Below are 20168 nucleotides of genomic sequence, written 5' to 3'. Positions count from 1 at the left end.
GTAAAGAAAAGCAATGAAATGGCAACATAAAATTCAGGATAGTGGGATTACCACTGAGGGGGAGGAAAGGGAATGCAATCAAGGATGAACAGTGTTAGCAAATTGGCAGGGTTCTAATTTTTTTTTAATTTTTTCATGTTTTTTTATTATTTATTTTTGAGAGAGAGAGAAAGAGAGAGAGACAGACCACGAGTGGGGGAAGGGCAGAGAGAGACGGAGACACAGAATCCAAAGCAGGCTCCAGGCTGTCAGCACAGAGTCTGATGTGGGGCTCGAACTCACGAACCGTGAGATCATGACCTGAGCCGAAGTTGGACAATTAACTGACCGAGCCACCCAGGCGCCCCAGCAAGGTTCTAATTTTTGAGTTGGGTAGTGGGTACATAAGTATTTTAATACCATTCATTAAACTGTTAATGTGTACTACACATACTCTTTTGTAAGCACATGTCCAGTGAAAAATTTTTTAAAAAGAAAACAGAGATCAGGACCACCTTATATTGTCAGTAATTGTTTTCCAAATATCTCCTGCCCTTTGTCTCAAAGGCTGCTGAGCTCATGATGCCCTGGCTGTGGTGATGGATAGGGCTGGGTGACTGAAAAGGATACAGTGTTTCCAATGAGTAAAGGCCCGCCGCATTGCCATCTTCCTGGCCAGCCCTTCCACGCGAGCGTGCACAGCATACAAACTCTCCTTCCGTTCCCAGGCCCACTGCCAATCACAGAAGTGTGTCTGGAGCACAGTGACCCGGTGGAATCGCTCAGCCATGTCTGCAACAAAGAAAGTAACTACGTGCTGCCCCCTGCAAGGTTGAGAGATGAGCTGGAAGCATCTTTAAGATAAGCTGCACCCTACTACTGGCAGACAGCAGGGATTCGAGGATGTTCTTACAAAGAATTCTAAAATAAAAGTTTTTTTAGGCAGGGGAGGGTAATTTGGAAGCCCTTAGCTATACTTCTTCTCTCCAAGGAAAGAGAAAAGGTCTGTAATTTTAGGGAGGAGGATGTTACAAAATCAGTTCTATTAAAGAGTTGAGGCTTCCACTTAACTACTGATGACCAGGAATGGTGGCGGCTGCTTTCAAAGAAGACTCTTTCACATTTGCCTCTTTACTGATGTCTCCTGGGTGGGACTTCAGGGATTGACTCAATGACACAACTTGGTCACCATGCTGGCAAAGGTGTTTTTCGAGCTTTTAGCCAGACTGATCCTGGCTGCCAGTCACCTGCTTTTAATACTAATTAGCTAATGGCCTGATGAACTGAAGTCCAGGAAGTGGAAGGGAATTGGTCCTGGAATTCAAATGTTGTAAAGAGAGGCACATTAGTCAGTGCCTAAATAACAGTTTATCATGCTAAATAGCTTCATGCCTTCACCTTCCAGGCTTGGGCAACCAGACAGTGGGTCTCCTTCATTATCCTCAGACAGACACATTCAAACTCTCCCAAAAGGCAGTTGCTGGCCTGGCAGCCCAGGAGGGAGGCCTGGGTGAAAGCCAGCCCTGTCTAGCACGCTGCTTGACTCACTTCTGTGTGGGCTCCAGAAACCAAAGTACAGAAAGTACCAACGATCATGGTCAGTGTGTTATTACTTCTGAACTCTAATTGGGAAACTAAACCATGAGAATAGTGGTTAAAAAAACCCTCAATATCCTAAATCACATGGGTTGCATAATTGGGGAGAAGTAGAAACAATCCAAATATCTATAGATACAAGAGTGGCTAAATAGATTAAGGTAAGCCATCCTACAAAATGCAGACAATCATTAAAAAAATAACATTTATGAAGAATATTGAAAGACATAGGAAAATGTTTAGTTGTGTAGAAAAAGATACAAAGTTGTATGTATCCTATTAATCATAAATAATCACAGTATTTATGTAATAATTAAACCCTGTTGAAAAAAAAATATTTTTAGTGGAAAAGGCCAGAAGGAAATAACTTAAATGTGAATTGAAGATGATGTATGTTCCTCCTCAATCTCTTTTTTCCAAAATTTGTGGCATAATGTGGTTATCTCTATTTTTTTTTTCCTTTGGTTATATCTCTCCTAATAAAGAGCAGCACCACTGGCAGAAGACTGTAAATTGTGACATGATCCTCTGTCTCTGGAGCCTGGGACTTCCTGCTCACCCTTCTGCTGTCTCTTCACTCTGCGGACCTGCAGGTATCCAAGCCAGGCCTTCAGGGATTTCCACTTTTGCCAATGCTGATGGTGTTTCACTGCGGAGACCATCTTCTGTCTCTCCTTCTGGACATACAGGAGCTGTTCCCGCCACTGTGACCAAGCCTGAAAACCAGAGAAAAGGCAACAATCAAAGGAGAGGCAGGAAAACAGAGGTGAAGTACTGGTGAGGGAAAAGAGAAACTGAGATACAAAGCTAAAACTAGAAACAAGGAAGTAGCAACTCCCAAGCAGGATCATGAGCTATAGAAATTTGCAGTGAAAGGCTCTTTAAGAAGGACATTCTACTTCCAGAAAGTAATTTATTTTCTGGATTAAGAACAAGGAGGGGTGCCCGGGTGGCTCAGTGGGTTAAGGGTCCGACTATGGCTCAGGTCATGATCTCACAGTTGTGGGTTCGAGCCCCATGTCAGTCTCTGTGCTGACAGCTCAGAATCAGAACCTGAAGCCTGGTTCAGATTCTGTGTCTCCCTCTCTCTCTGCCCCTCCCCCACCCATGCTCTGTCTGTCTCTCTCTCAAAAATAAATAAACATTAAAAAAAATTTTTTTAAAAGAACAACAAAGAAAAAGAGGAATATAATAAAATCAACGAATAGACAAGAAGCTGTGACAATCCAAGGGGTGATATATTTAATTCAGATTTGGGATAGACGAGGGTCTGCCTTTCTCTCCCAAGTGGGAGGAAGCCTATCGTCTCAGGCACATTAGTTTCTGGGAAGTGTGACCTGCAGAAGTTGAGGGTCTACAAAAGGATTCCCTCAAGACTATCCATAATTGTGCACCCTTAGCAAAGTCTTCATGTGTGCCTAGCTATATGCATGCCCTAGTTTCTAGTTTGAAGATGACAGTCTCAGATGACAACTTCATACCTTCTTTTCTTAAACCTGTAACACCTATTCTCCTTTCCTTCCTCTCAGCTGAATACCATTCTTCCTATTTCACCAAGAAAATAAAAGCTATCAAAAGAGAATTTTCTCAAGCTTCTCTCACATCTACCTACCCACCTACCCACAGGCTCTGCCTTCTCTCTGGCTACTCTGAATAAAGTATCCATACTCCCTTCCATCAGAAGTTCACCCCTGACTATGGATACATCCCATGTCTCTCACCTTCTCAGGTTCATCACTGGCAATTTCTCCCCCTTCTGCATCATTGGTTTTCACCCTCTACTAGGTTTTTAAAATCAGCGTATGAATGTGCTATTATTTCTCCAATCCTAAAACGCAAATCCTTTCAGGGATATGACAACCGAAAACAACAGATGACCTCTGATTGGACCCTGGACCTGACACTAAAATAGCAATAATCTACGGTTTAAATATGAACTGTATTGTAGATATTACCATATTAATATTGAATGTCTTAGATATGATAATGATATTGTGATTATATAGAAGAACATCTTTGTAGGAGATAGAAGCTGAAATATTTAGGGTAAACTTTTATGTCTGCAACTTTAAGCGACTCAGAAAATATAAAGAAATATATTGATATACTTAGAGAAAGCAAATGTAGGAAGATGTTAGCAATAGGATAAACCAGTGAAGAGAATATAGTATCTGTCATTTGGTGTTTGTCAAAAATAAAAAGCTGTGGGGAAAAGATTACTGTCACAAAAAACACTACCCGGAAGGAATAAATCAGATTCCTAAGCAAACCACCACTTTGCCATCCAGCTAACACTGGAGTTCTTTTCTTTCCAAACTCCTCAAAAGAAGGGTCTATTTTCTAATTTCTCTTCTCCCAGGAAGGCCTTCATGAATCCTCTCCCCATCAGGCTCACTGAAACTGCTCTTACCAAGAGCATCAATGATCTCCGCGTTGCTCAATCCAAAGGTCAAATTCCACTCCTCACCTTCCCTGGCCTGCCAGAAGCATCTGACATGGCCAATCAGGCCTGCAGATTCTCCAGGCTACCTTCGCCTTTATTCCTCCCAGGCTCAGTCCTGGGACTAATCGCCCTCCCCCCACGACCCCCCAAGCTATACTCACTCCCTTTGTCCTTTGATGCAGTTTCATGACTAAATACCAACTGCATGCCAAGAACTCCCAAATTTACATCTCAGGTCTGGACCTGCCCTCCATACTCCACATATATTCAACTGCTTCCTTCACATTTCCTTGAGGATGTTCAAAAGGCCTATAATATAGGCTGAAGACACAAAGCTCAGAATGGAGCTAACTCCCCTCCATCTTCCCCATTTTACTAAATGGCAACTCCACTGTTCCAGTTACTTAGGCCAGAAACCTAGGAGTCACCTTGGACTCTTTCTCTGAAGCTTTACGTCTTAACCATCTGTTAGCGAGTCTTGTCAGCATTACCTTCAAGGTATACCCAGAATCCAACACCATCTTGCTATCCTCCTTGTCTAGAATCCCACCTGGGATTTTGTAATAGCTTCTTAACTGCTCTCCCTGCTTTCATTCTTGATCTTTTATGGTCTATTCTTAACACAACAGCTGAAACCAGGGATGCAAGCCTCCCTGGAACCCACAATTTAGACATATGGCTTCTAGCTGCCTCTGACCAGAGTCACGTAGCCCCTACTTATTATTTAAAAAAACCTGTAAAGATGCCTCAGGGAGTAACATAAACTTGCCTCTCAACAACTCTGTGGGATGCTGTTCTGCCTGAGATAACAAAAACAATGTGCTGTGTTTGCCAGAAAAAAAATAATAATTTGCAGCTTAGTGATAGTCACAGGATGTAGAACTTTTGCCTTTGTACTCTAGAGATGACATCGCTAATGCAATCCCTAAGAATGTTTTGCAGTTCCAGGCCCATAATGCAGAACGACCGCGTCCCTGAAGCAGAACGACCATCTCACTACAATCACACTGAAACCAGACTGGGAGATGCCAAAAGGGACAAGATGATCAAGGAAGGAAATGTGATAGCTGACCTAACTCTAATCAAGTGTGATCCAAAACCCTGAGACCCTTACCCTGAATTTTCACCCTTTAAAAACCCCTGCTTGTAAAGCCATTAGAGAGTTTGGGACTTTTGTTTCATTTATTTATTTTTAATGTTTATTTTTGAGAGAGAGCGAGCAAGTGAGCACAGGCAGGGGAGGGTCAGAGAGAGGGGGGACAGAGGATCCAAAGTGGGCTCTGCACGGACGGCAGAGAGCCCAGAGAGCTGAAGTCGGATGCTTAACCAACTGAGCCACTCAGGTGCCCAAAACAGTTTGGGACTTTTGAACATTACCTTCTCGTTCTCCTGGGTGGTGCCACACTAATAAGTAGCCTATCTTTCTTCACAGCAAAAGTTTAGTATCAGTTTTTATTGGCTTGCTGTGCATTGGATGGATGAACACTTGCGTGGTTTGGTTACATAGCCAGAGCGATCCTTTTTGGTTTATTTTGGTTATGTCACTTAAATCTCTCCTTTTTATGGGACAGTTTTCTTTCCTGCCTCTTTTCCTCTTTCATGCAACCAATTTTTCAGAGACACTAAACATGTCCCACATTTTAGATTTGGCTGATTGTCTCAGCAAGGGTCTTTGACTTTTCTCCTTGATCCCTATATTTCCTGGGAACTGATAGTTAGATTCATGTTAGACTTGGTTGGAGTCATGTTCAAATTTTTAGGCAAGAACATTTCTCAAGTGGTGCTGGGGCCTCCCACTACCTCGCATCATGAGGCACGTCATGGCTGGCTGCCCCAGTTTTAGCCATGTCAAGACTGTCAGTGGCTTCGGATGAAGTTAGCCTGATCCCTCCATTACTTTTCCTCATGGTCTTCTCAGTCAGTGGTTGCTGCTTAGATCCATTTTCTCATTAGGGGTGGCAAAACTGATTTTCTGATTCTAGTAATCCTTCTGCATCTACTAACTGGAATTTTGTAAAGAGGCCTACCCTCTGGTTTTGCAAAGATATAGTTTATACAGGAAAGGCAGGGAAAATGCTTGATTTTTTGTTTTCATTAATTTAATTTTATTTTTTTTTTGAGAGAGAGAGAATGAATATATCCCAAGCAGGCTCCATGCCCAGTGCTCGGCCTAACATGGGACTCACTCATGATCTGAGTTGAAATCAAGACTCGGATGCTTAACCAACTGAGCCACCTAGGCTTTCATTAATTTTCTAATTGAGTAAATGCTCTAACAACCCAAATATGTGACCAGTGAGTTCCTCCTCCCCCATTATACATGCATGGATTTTTATATATTTGATGTGTTTTCATTCACTGCAGTCATTACTTTCTGAGGTCCCAATTGTTCTATCGTAAGTCTATGAGTCTTTTGGCTGAGTTCTGACACAATTCCATTAGCCTTTGCTAATTTCCTCACTTTCCAGCAGAATATATCCTGGGCTTATGATGTCCATATCCTGCTCTAGACCTGGAATCAGCCATTTCTCCAAAAAGCCTCAGTTCCTTTCAGCCAGGACATAACAGAGACCATAACTTGGGCACTGGGAATGCTAAATGCCGTACATTCTCGCTACTCATTGCTTCTAATTTTTCAGTAAATAGAATTAGAAATACATTTTTTAAGGTTAAAAAACATCTTAAGTCCATATTGATATTTACATTTCCAATCTCAGATGACAGGGCTTTTTATTTAATTTCTTTTATATTTGTAATCTTTTCTTTTAAAGTGAAAATCATGATTCCCAATGCCACTGCCATAGTCATTTGCTCTATTTCACAATGTAGCTATAATAGTTTCTAAACCTGCCATGAACAATTAGACTACTGAATGCGGGTTTTGGATTTCCTAGAAGTTCTTTGTGTCCTTAGAATGCATCCCACTAGGGATGAACAGTCAAAATATTCTATTTTAAAGTTATTTGAAGTAATTATTTTCTCTGTATAGTCATGGCTACAAATTTAAGTTTGTTTTAGTGTGCCTCAAAATTCTAGGGATTGTTTTTTTTTCCTTTTTGATTCACTTGAGTGGTTTTTTTTAATTATATAAAATATCTACACGGTTCAAAGTTAAAATTGTATAAAAAAGTGAAATCACAGAAATATTTTGTTTCCACGTTATTCCCTGCGACCCCCTACGGGTAACCACTTTTTGTTAGTTTTGGGCTTATTTTTCCCTTAGTTCTTCTCAAAAATATAAACACACGTGTGTACACATACACACACATACACACACACACCTCTCTTTCTTCCCAAAAGGCAGCACATGATGAACCAAAGGGATCCCATTAAGAAGTAAGTGTGATCATATCACCCTCGCTCAAAGCCAGCAGCTTCTTACCTCCACTGGAATAAGAACCAAAGCCTTCATGGGCGTAGCCTGCAAGACCTAACCTACAGTCTCTGCCTCCTTATGTACTTCATGACCTAATCCTTCCTACTCTCCCTCTCATGCTCATCAACATATCACAAGACGGATCAAGTTCATGGACGGGATGACTCAGTATCATAAACATGACAATTTTCCCCAATCTAATGTAAAAAGTCAGTGCGTTATAGTAAAAATCCTAGTAGGCTTAGAGGTGGAACTTGACAGTTGATCCTAAAATTAGTAAGAAAGAGTAAAAAGAATAGGTAAGGTGATTTTACAAAGATCGAGAATAAAACAGGTCATCCTTTTTCATGTATAAAGACTTAAGAGATAGCTCGTAAAAGTAGAAACAGTAATAAACAGCTAACACTTACTGAGCTTTCCATATTCTAGGTATTGCTCTAAGCCTAGTACATGTATCATCACACTTAATCTTCAACAAACCTATGAGGTAGGCACTATTATTATCTACTTACAGATAAAAAAATCTAAGGTACAGGGACGGTAGGTAACTCATTAAAAGGTACAAAGCAAATAGGTGATTGAGGTAGAAACCTAGGTAGTCTTTCTTACCTGCTTTATTCAATCACAATTAATAGTGTGGTATTGGCTCAGAGAGAGAAATACAGACCAATGGAATGAAGAGCCCAGAACAGACCCATGAATAACTGGGACTTTATAGTGAAAGTAGATTAATAATCATATAAAAAAGATAAAGGACTGGGGCACCTAGGTGGCTTAGTCAGTTAAGCATCTGACTCTTGATTTTGGTTCAGGTCATGATCTCACAATTTGTGAGATCAAGCCCCACGCAGAGCCTGCTTGGGAGTCTCTCTCTCTCCCTCTCTCTCTCTCTGCCCCTCCCTGCCTCAAAATAAATAAGTAAACTTAAAAAAAAAAAAAAGATAAAGGATGGATGAATCAGCAAATAGTGCTGCAGCAATTAATTATCCATATGGAAAATGACAAATTAAGACCCTTTTCACACAATTTATAAAATTAAACCCAAAATATATTAAAGACCAACCCATAAGATACAAGAATAAATTAGGCTAGGGTGAAATTAATAATATCTGTATGGAAAAAAAGGCATCATAGACAAAGCAAAAAAAAATTTTTAAAAAGCTGGAAAAAAGTACGTGTAAAGTATATAACACTCAAAAGATTAGCTTTTGGTTTTTATTGTTTTAAATTTATTTATTTATTCCTGAGGGGGGAGGGAGAAAGAAGATGAGAGGGAGGGAGGGAGGGAGGGAGGGAGGGAGACAGAGAGAGAGAGAGAGAGAGAGAGAGAGAGAGAATATGAATGAATGAACCCCAAGCAGACTCCACACTGTCAGCACAGAGCCTGACGCGGGGCTCAAACTCACAAATCGTGAGATCATGACCTGAGCCGAAATCAAGAGTCAGACATTTAACCAACTGAGCCACCCAGGCACCCCTAACAGTCAAAAGATTAGTAAGCAGAATCTAAAACAATGTCCACAAATCAGTATTTTAAAAAAAAGGGGGGTGGTGCCTGGGCGGCTTAGTTGGTTAAGCATCAGACTTCGGCTTAGGTCATGATCTCACAGCTCATGAGTTTGAGCCCCGCGTTGAGCAGCCTGGAGCCTGCTTAGGATTCTGTGTCTCCCTCTCTCTCTGTCCCTCCTCTGCTCATGCTCTATCTATCTCCTTCTCTCTCTCTTAAAAATAAACATTAAAAAATTAAAAAAAAAAAAAAAAGGTCAAATAACCCAACATAATAAAGAGTGAGGAATGTAAACAAGCTCAAAAGCAGAAACCCAAATGCAAACAAGCATCTGAAAAGATGCTGGGCCTCACCAGGAATCAGTGAAACACAAATTAAAGCAACAGTGAATTACTGTTCCATACCTATCAAATTGGTGAAGATGACCAAGTCTGGCAATGCACAGTGCTAAGGAGGCAGAAAGAAATGAGAACTGAAACGTTAGCACTTAAATTGGCACAACACTGGGCAATCCTTAATAAGGACAGAGAGATGAATACCCAATGAACCAACAAGGTCATTTCCAGGAACCAGAATACAGAATCTCTCAGACTCTTGCACAAGAATATATGTTTAAAAATGCTCTCTGCAGAACCATTTGTAATTGAAAATATGTAGAAGTAATCAATAGTCCATCATTAGCATAAATACTGACTACTATTGAAGCAGATAAAGTGCACCTTATTCATACAATGGCATAGTGTACGGTTAATAGATCTCTACATACCTACAAGGATACACCTCAAAAATATACTGTTGCATAAAAAAGGCAAGATGCATAGTAATGCCCAGTATGACACCATTCATCAATTTCCTAACTACACAAAACCAGAACATTTCTTCTTTGTGGTATGTATGCACACATTTCTACAAGTGAAAAAGAACACAAGGGAATGATAACCTTGTATCAGTGCAGGGGACATCTCTGAGGATGGATGGTGGCAGAATGGAGGAAGAGCAGGGCTTGAGCAGTGTTTGAACAAGTATGGAAAATGCGAACACCTTCTAAATCTGGGTAGTGGTTACTTGGGTATCTGCTCATGTTTTTATAAAGGTTTTATATTCAGTGTTTCTATGTTTGAGGTACACAAATTGATAAAAAATTTTTTTTTAATTTCACATATCTCATGATGTCTATGCTGCCTAGTTCAGAGATGTCATGAGGCTTAAAAGAAATGACTTAAGTATAAATTCTTGGTAAACCATATGGTACTTACTAGACATAATGCACTATTACTCATAATCTGCATAATAATATCTGGTCTTAGAGTTTCACACAGCTTTTGGTCCGTATCAATATCTTTTTTTTTAAGTTCATTTATTTATTTAGAAAGAGAGAATCCCAAGCAGGCTGTACAGTATCAGTGCAGAGCCTGTTAAACTGTGGAATCATGACCCAAACCGAAATCAAGAGTTAGATGCTCAACTGACTGAGCTACCCAGACACCCTGTGCCCCGTATATACTAATATGATCTTGATGATTCATAATTTTCACTGAATTTGACTCTGAATGACCTTGGGTTGTTTAAAAATTTTTTTTTTAACGTTTTATTTATTTTTGAGACAGAGAGAGACAGAGCATGAACGGGGGAGGGGCAGAGAGAGAGGGAGACACAGAATCGGAAGCAGGCTCCAGGCTCTGGGCCATCAGCCCAGAGCCTGACACGGGGCTCGAACTCACGGACCGCGAGATTGCGACCTGAGCTGAAGTCAGACGCTCAACCGACTGAGCCACCCAGGTGCCCCAACCTTGGGTTGTTTTATACGTTAAATCCAACCACTAACCATGAAAACCTGCTCTCACTAAAACTATTCAGTCAAATCTGTCGTTGCAAGCTTTGAAGACAACAATCAAAAGGGAATTCTGAAGTGTTCTGAGCAATAGCACCAGCAGAATGGGTTTATAGGCTCTCGGAGTGGCTCTTTGGGAGAAAGGTGAGAGGAGGAGAGACAGAGAGTGAGGGACACAGAGGCTCTGTGCTGTCAGCACAGAGCCCGACATGGGGTTCAAACTCACGATCCAAGAGATCATGACCTGGGCCGAAGTTGGACACTTAACCAACTGAGCCAACCAGGTGCCCTGAGCAAATTTTTTCTTCCAAGTCAATTAATAACTATTTTAGACTTGCATGGCACACAGTCTCTGTGGGAACTACTCAACTCTGCCCTTGTAGCCTGAAAGCAACCTTGGACAATGCAGGTGTAACTGCATCCCAATAAAACTTTATTTACAACAGACTGTAGGCCAAATATGACATGTGGGCCACTCTGTGGACCCCTGACCTAGATGATTGTATATGCTATTTGCATGTGATTTCCATATACTGCACACCTTTGCACTGACGATGCAACATGTTGTCAGATTAAAAAGAGATTTACTCCTATATATAGTAAAGGTCACTTCTTTTTATTCCCTATTCCCTGTTCTATTCTCTATAACTGACATGGCGGCCCTAGAAGTACTCAGCAGACCAAAGAACTGAGAGAAACTCAGAGTCTATCAAAGGTCATAAGAAAGCTTCACCACAGCATAGTCTTAGTACAGATGTTAGGCCTTTATTACTGGCCAAAAGCTAGTGGCATCCTCAAAAGAAACCTCAATATAAGCAAAATTGTATTTAGAAGTCAGGTTTTCTTTACAGTCTCAGTTTCTTTTCTGCCCTCATTATTTTCTAACTTGCTATAGGAAAACAGCAATAAAGAAATAAAGAATATACTGTTGTTTCTTTAATCATATTTGTAACTAATTCATAAATGCCTTTCCAGCTCCATGATTAGCAAATGCACCATACAAACCATTGGTAATCACATTTAAGCATATTTTTTAAATGTTTTTTATTTTATTTTTGAAAGAGGGAGAGAGTGCATGTGTGCCTGTGCACCTGAGTGGGAGGGTGGGGGTAGAGATGGAAGACAGGATTGAAGCAGCTCCAGGCTCCGTGCTGTCAGCACATAGCCCGGTGTGCAGCTTGAACTCACCAACTACAAGATCATGACCTGAGCCAAAGTCGGATGTTTAACTGACTGAGCCACCCAGATGACCCTAGCATATTCCTAATAGCAGCCTCTATCCATTGAACCTAGCCTTCTATGTTGCTTCTGCCCTCCACCCCCGCCCACCGCCCCTGACCCCCTTAGCTGCAGAGAGGGCCTAGGAGAGAGGCAGCAGCATGATGGCCAGCCTTCTTGGGAATCCAACCCTGCCCTCTGTGGCTGTGGGTTTGACAACATGGACAGAAGACACCTATGCCAAAGTCTGCTGCACTCACCTGCAGCTGGAGGCTCAGGGCCCTGTGCTTCACAGCTGATGCATGGAGGGCATGGCCCACACGGACCCATCCCAGCTGCTGCCTCCAGTGGCTCCACCACACCCTGTCAAAGAACAAACCAAAGATGGAACCAGTCAAAAAAAAGCCACCCAGAAAAGAGAAGGTCAATGAGGGCTGGGCCTTGGACCCTCGTCTCAAGTCTCTATTCCCTCACTGTGCCATCTCGACTGACATCTGTTGGAGCCACTGCTGGAAAAAAAAAACAAAAACAAAAAAAAACAAAACGAGAAGCAGTCCTAGAACAGCTAAATTAGGGCTGGAAACTGATGGTTCCTAAGGTCAGCTCCAGTCTCAGAAACTCCAGACATGCTCTATTTGGAACCACACACGTTTAAAAATATGAATTATTGCCAACATAAAAAAAAAATCAGGAGATTTCACAAAACAAATTACAAAAAACATGGCTTTTAGATCTCCAGTCTTGGCGTCCTTTCTGCTTATTTTCTAATTAGCTGTAGGAAAACAGTAATGAGGAAATGAGAGTTTGCAACCTCTGCTTTTTACAGAGGCACTCACTTTGGTCACTCTAACCTAGCAAAATCTTTATGTCGCCCTAACCTGGGCCATGCTTAGCAGCATCACTCACTTCAAAATCTCAAGCTATCTTACATTACTACTTACCTTTATAAGCACTTAAGGGATTACAAGTTGCCTGAATTCAGTCCCAGCAGCCAGTACAGGACTAGGAACATTTTAAGCCCCGTAAATAAGTAAAATTATGTAAAAACATCCCCCATAGACTCTGATAGAAATGCACACTTATTAAGCATTCAAAAATATTTGCCAAATAAATTTTAAATAACTTAAAGAGGTTATTTAAAATAAAAAAGAATTTTTAGGTGTACTGATGTTCTGGATACTATGCTAAATACTTCGGATGTCATCATATTTATCTCCCATGACAACCCTGAAAGACACTTCAAGGTGTACCTATTTCACAAATGAGGAAAGTGAAATGTGGAGGTGAAAGGACACAACTATACATGTGGGAACATGGATTTGAGCTCAAGTCAGTCTAGCTGCAAACCTTCTGCTCTTATCTATATCAGAGGGTCCACCTCTTTTGAGCTTTTAATATGCTGCCATTCAGGACACCTAAAGGACCAACCAGAGACAACATTCAGTGGGATCAGTCCCACTATAAAAGCAGCTCATTGTTATACATGTCTGGTTTTCAACGTCAACTAACTCATGTCCCTCCAAGGTGTGGACAATGCTGATGAAATGCTGTATAGGGCAGTTACGAAAATGGGCTTTAGCATCAAAAAGATGGGTAGCTGAGCCCTATTTTACCAATTACAACTTATATGGGCTCGGGCAAATTACTCAACCTTTCTAAGACCCTTTTTGTTATCTTTTTTTTTTTTTTTTTTAAGTTTATGTAGTTACTTTGAGAGAGAATGCAGGTGTGCACACAAGTGGAGAAAGAGAAGAGAGAGGGAGAGAGAGAATCCCAAGTAGGTTCCATGCTGTCAGTGCAGAGCCCGATGTGGAATTCAAACCCACAAACTGTGATATCATGACCTGAGCCAAAATCAAGAGTCGGACACTCAAATGACTGAGCCACCCAGGTGCCCTTGGACTCTGTGTATCTTAATATTTACAAAAACAGTACTTATTTTAGTTTATGGTGATGATGAAATGAGACTTTACATTAAAAAATTAACACACAAACAACAGTGTTTACTCAGACACAGTAAGTACTCAATTACTGTTACTGCTGATTATGTGAAAACCTGATAGTGTAGTTGAACAAGTTGTCAATAAATATTTATTTAAGGATCAACTATGTTTGAAACACTGTTTTAAGGTGGTTTTTTAAACAAAATTAATTTATTTTTGAGAAAGAGAAAGCATGAGTTGAGAGGGGGCAGAGAGAGAGGGAGAAAGAGAGAACCCCAAGCAATCTCCACACCACCAGCGTGGAGCCCAATGCAGGGCCCAAACCCTTGAACTGTGAGATCATGACCTGAGCTGAAGTCAGACACTTAACTGAATGAGCCACCCAGACACCCTGCAGTGGGTTTTTAGAAAAATGTTTTTTTTTATTCTGAGAAAGACAGAGAGCAAGCAAGGGAGGGGCAGAGAGAGAGGGAAAGAGAGAATCCCAAGCAGGCACCATGCTGTTAGTGCAGAGCCCAACAGGGGGCTGGATCTCACAAACGGTGAGATCATAACCTGAGCTGAAAAAATTGAGAGTCAGATGCTTAACCACCTGAGCCACCCAGGCACCCCTAAGGTGGGTATTTATGTGCATAATACAAACAGAGGTCAAATGATAGCTGCTGATTTGCAGAGCAGTTGAACACACTCACCATAAAATACTCCGCTGCCTAAACTCCAGGGCAGTGGTCTGCATCTGAAGTTTGGTTCTCCGAAAAACCACGTAGATCATCCAGGACTTCCAGGCCTGCCGCATCTTTTGCTTTGCATCTAGATGCATCAAAAAGATTTTCAAAAAGGAGTAGGGAAAGATAACAGAGTACTTCTGGGTTATAGAGAAGCTCATGGGCTCTCTGTATTCACCCTCCTTTTGAATATCTAAATTCATCCAGCCTTCAAGTGCCCCCTGGTGGAAAAGTTGTGAAAATCTACAAAATGAATAAAGACAAAAGGACAGGTGAAGAATGGCTATACAAGTGATGACATTTACAAACCACTTAAAGGAAAATAAATATACTACACTGTTCAGAAATCTTCTGTTTTAAACGATATTCTTTCTAGATGTATATTCTGTGATATTTACAGATGAAATAATGTGAATAACACAAAAAAGCTGAGAAGTGAGACTGGTATGAGTTGGTAACTGATGAAGCTGAGTGACAGGTACATGGAGGTTCATTATTTCATCTTCCAATTTTGTAGACATTTAAAACTTCCCACAGCATAAAGTTAAAGGAGAAAAAATTATGTTCTAAAACTTGCTGCTTGAAATAATAATTGTAAAGTAGAATAAGCAAGACAAAAGAAAATGATACTATCTGTATCTGCTTGGAAAACAGAATAAAAAGGACCAGTAGTGTTCCTGGAAGAAAGAGAATTTACTAAATACGGGAAGTGTAAAGGTCCATAGGTCTCCCTTTGAAGTAATGCCATTTTCATTATGAAAGCCATCACTAATGAAGTTAATTTCTGTTCTTTTCAGAACACAAAGGAGAAAACAAAATTATGTCAACAGTGTTCAAGACTTTCTCAAAATGTGGTAAGACAAGAGCTTTATTTCTATTTCATAGCAATTAACCAATCAAGTCAAAACACAGAGAATACAACATGTAGCTTCCTTAGGCCCCTCGGGCAATGCTGCTGTGGTTTAGAGTTTGGGTTCCTGAGTAAGACACACCAGGTGTGAATACTGAGCTTATCACTAGGCTGAGTAACATCATACAAGTTCCTCATCTATAAAATGGCGCCTTCTTTAAAGGTATGTTTGCCAAGGGTAAATGAGATCATCTATGAAAAGTGTCCCCAATAAATGCAAGCTGTTATTTTCCTGAGGGTGGTATACAAGAATCTGCATTAATGGTCTCTGCCATGATTCTAGACAATTTAGAGAACCACACTTCCCAAAGGCCTAAAAGTACTTGTTACTTTTTTACTTAACAGTATGAGAGTGAAAAGATACTCCCTGAGGTCTGTGGGCATAGCCTGAGACAACTGTCATAGGTCAGAAACAACTCTTTTTATCTGAAGAATTCAAGTGACTTTTCTTTCTACCCCATAATATAGCTGTATTCATTATAACTTTAAATAATAATATGAGACAGAAGAATGCACATTCCTCAAAGATAGAATATTCACAATACAAAGCATGTTCTGAAACAAAATAAAACAAATCTGAACAAATGTAACAGAACTGAAGTCATACTAAGTTCTCTGATCATAATGGAGTAAATTAGAACATCAATAAAGATATTTTGAATATTTCTTTATATTTTTCATTTTATTTAAATCCAAGTTAGTTAACATATAGTGTAATAATGTTTGCAGGAACAGAATTTGGTGATTCATCACTTACATCACTTACATACATACATGTATTTATTTATATAATTTATTGTCAAACTGGCTTACATACAACAGCCAGTGCTCATCCCAACAAGTGCCCTCCTTAATGTCCATCACCCATTTAGCCCATCCCCCTACCCAACACCCCTCCAGCAACCCTCAGTTTATTCTCTGTATTTAAGAGTCTCTTATTGGGGGGCCTGGGTGGCTCAGTTGGTTAAGTGTCTAACTCATGATCTCACAGTTCATGGGTTCAAGCCCTGCTTTGTCAGTGTTGAGCCTGCTTGGGATTCTCTCTCTCCTCTGCCCCTCCCCCCACCCCTTTTCCCTCTCTCTCTCTCTCTCTCTCTCTCTCTCTCTCCTCTTCCCTCCCTCCCCCTCCCTCTCTCAAAATAAACAAGTAAACCTAAAAAAATGTGTTTTTAAAAAAGAGTCTCTTACGGTTTGCCCCCGTTTTTGTCTTATTTTCCCTTCCCTTCCCCTATGTTCATTTGTTTGTTTCTTAAATTCCACATATGAGTGAAATCATATATTTGTCTGACTTATTTCACTCAGCACAATACATTCTAGTTCCATCCACGTTGTTGCAAATGGCAAGATTTCATTCTTTTTGATCACTAATGTTCCACTGTATAAAATATACCACATCGTCTTTATTCATTCATCCATCAGTGTACATTTGGGCTCTTTCCATACTCAGGCTACTATTAATAGTACTGATATAAACATTGGGGTGCATGTACCCCTTCAAATCAGCATTTTCAAATCAGTATCCTTCAGATAAATACCTAGGTAGTGTAATTGCTGAATCACAGGGTAGCTCTATTTTTGATTTTTTGAGGAACCTCCATACTGTTTTCCAAAGTGGCTGCACCAGTTTGCATTCCCACCAACAGTGCCAAAGTGTTCCCCTTTCTCTGCATCCTCGCCAACATTTGTTGTTTCCAGAGTTGTTAATTTTAGCCACTCTGATAGGTATGAGGTATTTATCTCATTGTGGTTTTGATTTGTATTTCCCTGATGATGAGTGATGTTGAGCATCTTTTCATGTGTCTGTTAGCCATCTGGATGTCTTCTTTGGAAAAGTGTTCATGTCTTTTGCCCATTTCTTCCCTGGATTATTTGGTTTTTGGGGTGTTGAGTTTGAGAAGTTCTTTATAGATTGTGAATACTTACCCTTTATCCGATATTTCATTTGCAAATATCTTCTCCCATTCTGTTGGTTGCCTGTTAGTTATGTGGACTGTTTCTTTCACTGTGTAGAAGCTTTTTATCTTGATGAGGTCCCAATAGTTCATTTTTGCTTTTGTTTCCCTTGCCTCTGGAGCTATGTCTAGTAAAAAGTTGCGGTGGACGAGGTCAAAGAGGTTGTTGCCTGTGTTCTCCTCTAGGATTTTCATGGTTTCCTGTGTTTCATTTTGGTCTTTCATCCATTTTGAGTTTATTTTTATGTATGGTGTAAAAAAGTGGTCCAGGTTCATTCTTCTGCATGTCACTCCAGTTTTCCCAACACCATTTGCTAAGGAGACTGTCTTTCTTCCATTGGATATTCTTTCCTGCTTTGTCAAAGATTAGTTTCCCATACATTTGTGGGTCCATTTCTGGGTTCTCTATTCTGTTCTACTGACCTATATGTCTGTTTTTGTGCCAGTACCATACTGTCTTGATGATAACAGCTTTGTAATATAGCATGAAGTCTGGAATTGTGATGCCTCCAGCTTTGGTTTTCTTTTTCATCATTATTTTGGCTATTTGGGGTCTTTTTTGGTTCCATAAAAATTTTAGGATTGTTTGTTCTAGCTCTGTGAAGAATACTGGTGTTATTTTGCTAGGGATTGCATTGAATGTGTAGAGTGTTTTGGGTAGCGTAGGTACTTTAACAATAACTGTTCTTCTAATCCATGAGCATGGAATGTTTTTCCATTTCTTTGTGTCTTCTTCAACTTCTTAAGCTTTCTATAGTTTTTAGCATACAGATCTTTTACCTCTTTGGTTAGGTTCACTCCTAGGTATTTTATGGGTTTTGGTGCAATTGTAAATAGAATCGATTCCTTGATTTCTCTTTCTGCTGCTTCATTATTGGCATATAGAAATGCAACTGATTTCTGTATGTTGATTTTATACTCTGTGACTTTGCTGAACTCGTGTATCAGTTCTAGGAGTTTTCTGGTGGAGTCTTTTGGGTTTTCCACATAGAGTATCATGTCATCTGCAAGAGTGCAAGTTTGACTTCTTCTTGCCAATTTGGATGCCTTTTATTTCTTTGTGTTGTCTGATTGTTGAGGCTAGGACTTCCAGTACTATGTTGAACAACAGTGGTGAGAGTGGCCATCCCTGTCACGGGTCCAGACCTTAGAAAGAAAGCTCTCAATTTTTACCCATTGAGGATGATGTTAGTGGTGAGTCTTTCGTATATGGTCTTTATGATGTTGAGTATGTTCCCTCTACTCCTACTTTCTTAAGGGTTTTTATCAACAAAGGAAGCTATTTTTTGTTAAGTGCTTTTTCTGCATCTATTGAGAGGATCATGTTGTTCTTATCCTTTCTTTTATTAATGTGATGAATCATATTAATTGATTTGTGGACACTGAACCACCCCTGCAGCCCAGGAATAAATCCCACTTGATCGTGGTGAATAATTCTTTTAATATATTGTTGGGTTTGGTTTGCTAGCATATTGCTGAGAATTTTTGCATCCATGTCCATTAGGGAAATTGGTCTGTAATTCTCCTTTTTAGTGAGGTCTGTCTGGTTTTGGAATCAAGGTAAAGTTGACCTCATAGAATAAGTTTGGAAGTTTTATTTCCATTTCTATTTTTTGGAACAGCTTCAAAAGAATAGGTATTAACTGTTCTTTAAATGTCTGGTAGAATTCCCCTGGGAAGCCATCCAGCCCTGGACTCGTTTGTTGAGAGATTTTTGATTACTGATTCAATTTCTTTCTGGTTATGGGTCTGTTCAAATTTTCTATTTCTTCCTGTTTCAGTTTTGGTAGTTTATATGTTTCTAGGAATTTATCCATTTCTTCCAGATTCCCCAATTTGTTGGCATGTAATTGCTCATAATATTCGCTTATTATTGTTTGTATTTCTGTGGTGCTGGTTGTGATCTCTCCTCTTTCATTCGTGATTTTATTTATTTGGGTCCTTTCCTTTTTCTCTTTGATAAATCTGGCTGGCGGTTTATCAATTTTGTTAATTCTATCAAAGAACCAGCTCCTGGTTTTGTGGATCTGTTCTGTTGTTTGTTTGTTTTTTTTTTTACTATATCATTGATTTCTGCTCTAATCTTTATATTTCCTGTTTTCTGCTGGTTTTGGGTTTTATTTGCTGTTCTTTTTCCAGCTCCTTTAGGTATAAGGTTAGGTTGTGTATTTGAGACATTTCTTCCTTCTTTAGGAAGGCCTGGATTGCTATGTATTTCCCTCTTATGACTGCCTTTGCTGCATCCTAAATGTTTTGGACTGTTGTGTTTTCATTTTCATTGGCTTCCATGTACTTTTTAATTTCCTCTTTAATTTCCTGGTTAGCACGTTCATTCTTTTTTTATTTTTATTTTTTTTGTGTGTGGTTTAAGTATTTTCTTTTTTTTCTTTTTTTTTCAATATATGAAATTTATTGTCAAATTGGTTTCCATACAACACCCAGTGCTCATCCCAAAAGGTGCCCTCCTCAATACCCATCACCCACCCTCCCCTCCCTCCCACCCCCCATCAACCCTCAGTTTGTTCTCAGTTTTTAAGAGTCTCTTATGCTTTGGCTCTCTCCCACTCTAACCTTTTTATTTTTCCTTCCCCTCCTCCATGGGTTTCTGTTAAGTTTCTCAGGATCCACATAAGAGTGAAACCATATGGTATCTGTCTTTCTCTGTATGGCTTATTTCACTTAGCATCA

General features: G+C 40.0%; 1 protein-coding gene across 10 annotated transcripts in view; it reads right to left on the bottom strand.

Moving 5' to 3' along the window:
* SFI1 (SFI1 centrin binding protein) overlaps window positions 1–20168 on the bottom strand; it is a 106732-nt gene that overhangs the window by 37491 nt on the left and 49073 nt on the right. For all 10 annotated transcript variants that reach the window (XM_049619045.1, XM_049619044.1, XM_049619036.1 and 7 more), the window contains 4 exons: window positions 14586–14703; window positions 12211–12313; window positions 2135–2291; window positions 610–771 (listed from right to left, as the gene is read on the bottom strand). In XM_049619045.1, coding sequence (XP_049475002.1) covers window positions 610–771; window positions 2135–2291; window positions 12211–12313; window positions 14586–14703 — 540 coding nt within the window. The remainder of the gene's footprint in view (window positions 1–609; window positions 772–2134; window positions 2292–12210; window positions 12314–14585; window positions 14704–20168) is intronic.

Source organism: Panthera uncia (genome assembly GCF_023721935.1).
Source record: "Panthera uncia isolate 11264 chromosome D3 unlocalized genomic scaffold, Puncia_PCG_1.0 HiC_scaffold_8, whole genome shotgun sequence".
Classification (NCBI taxonomy): Eukaryota; Metazoa; Chordata; class Mammalia; order Carnivora; family Felidae; genus Panthera; species Panthera uncia.
The sequence above is the reverse complement of the archived record's forward strand: the minus strand, read 5'-3'. Positions and strand labels throughout refer to the sequence as shown.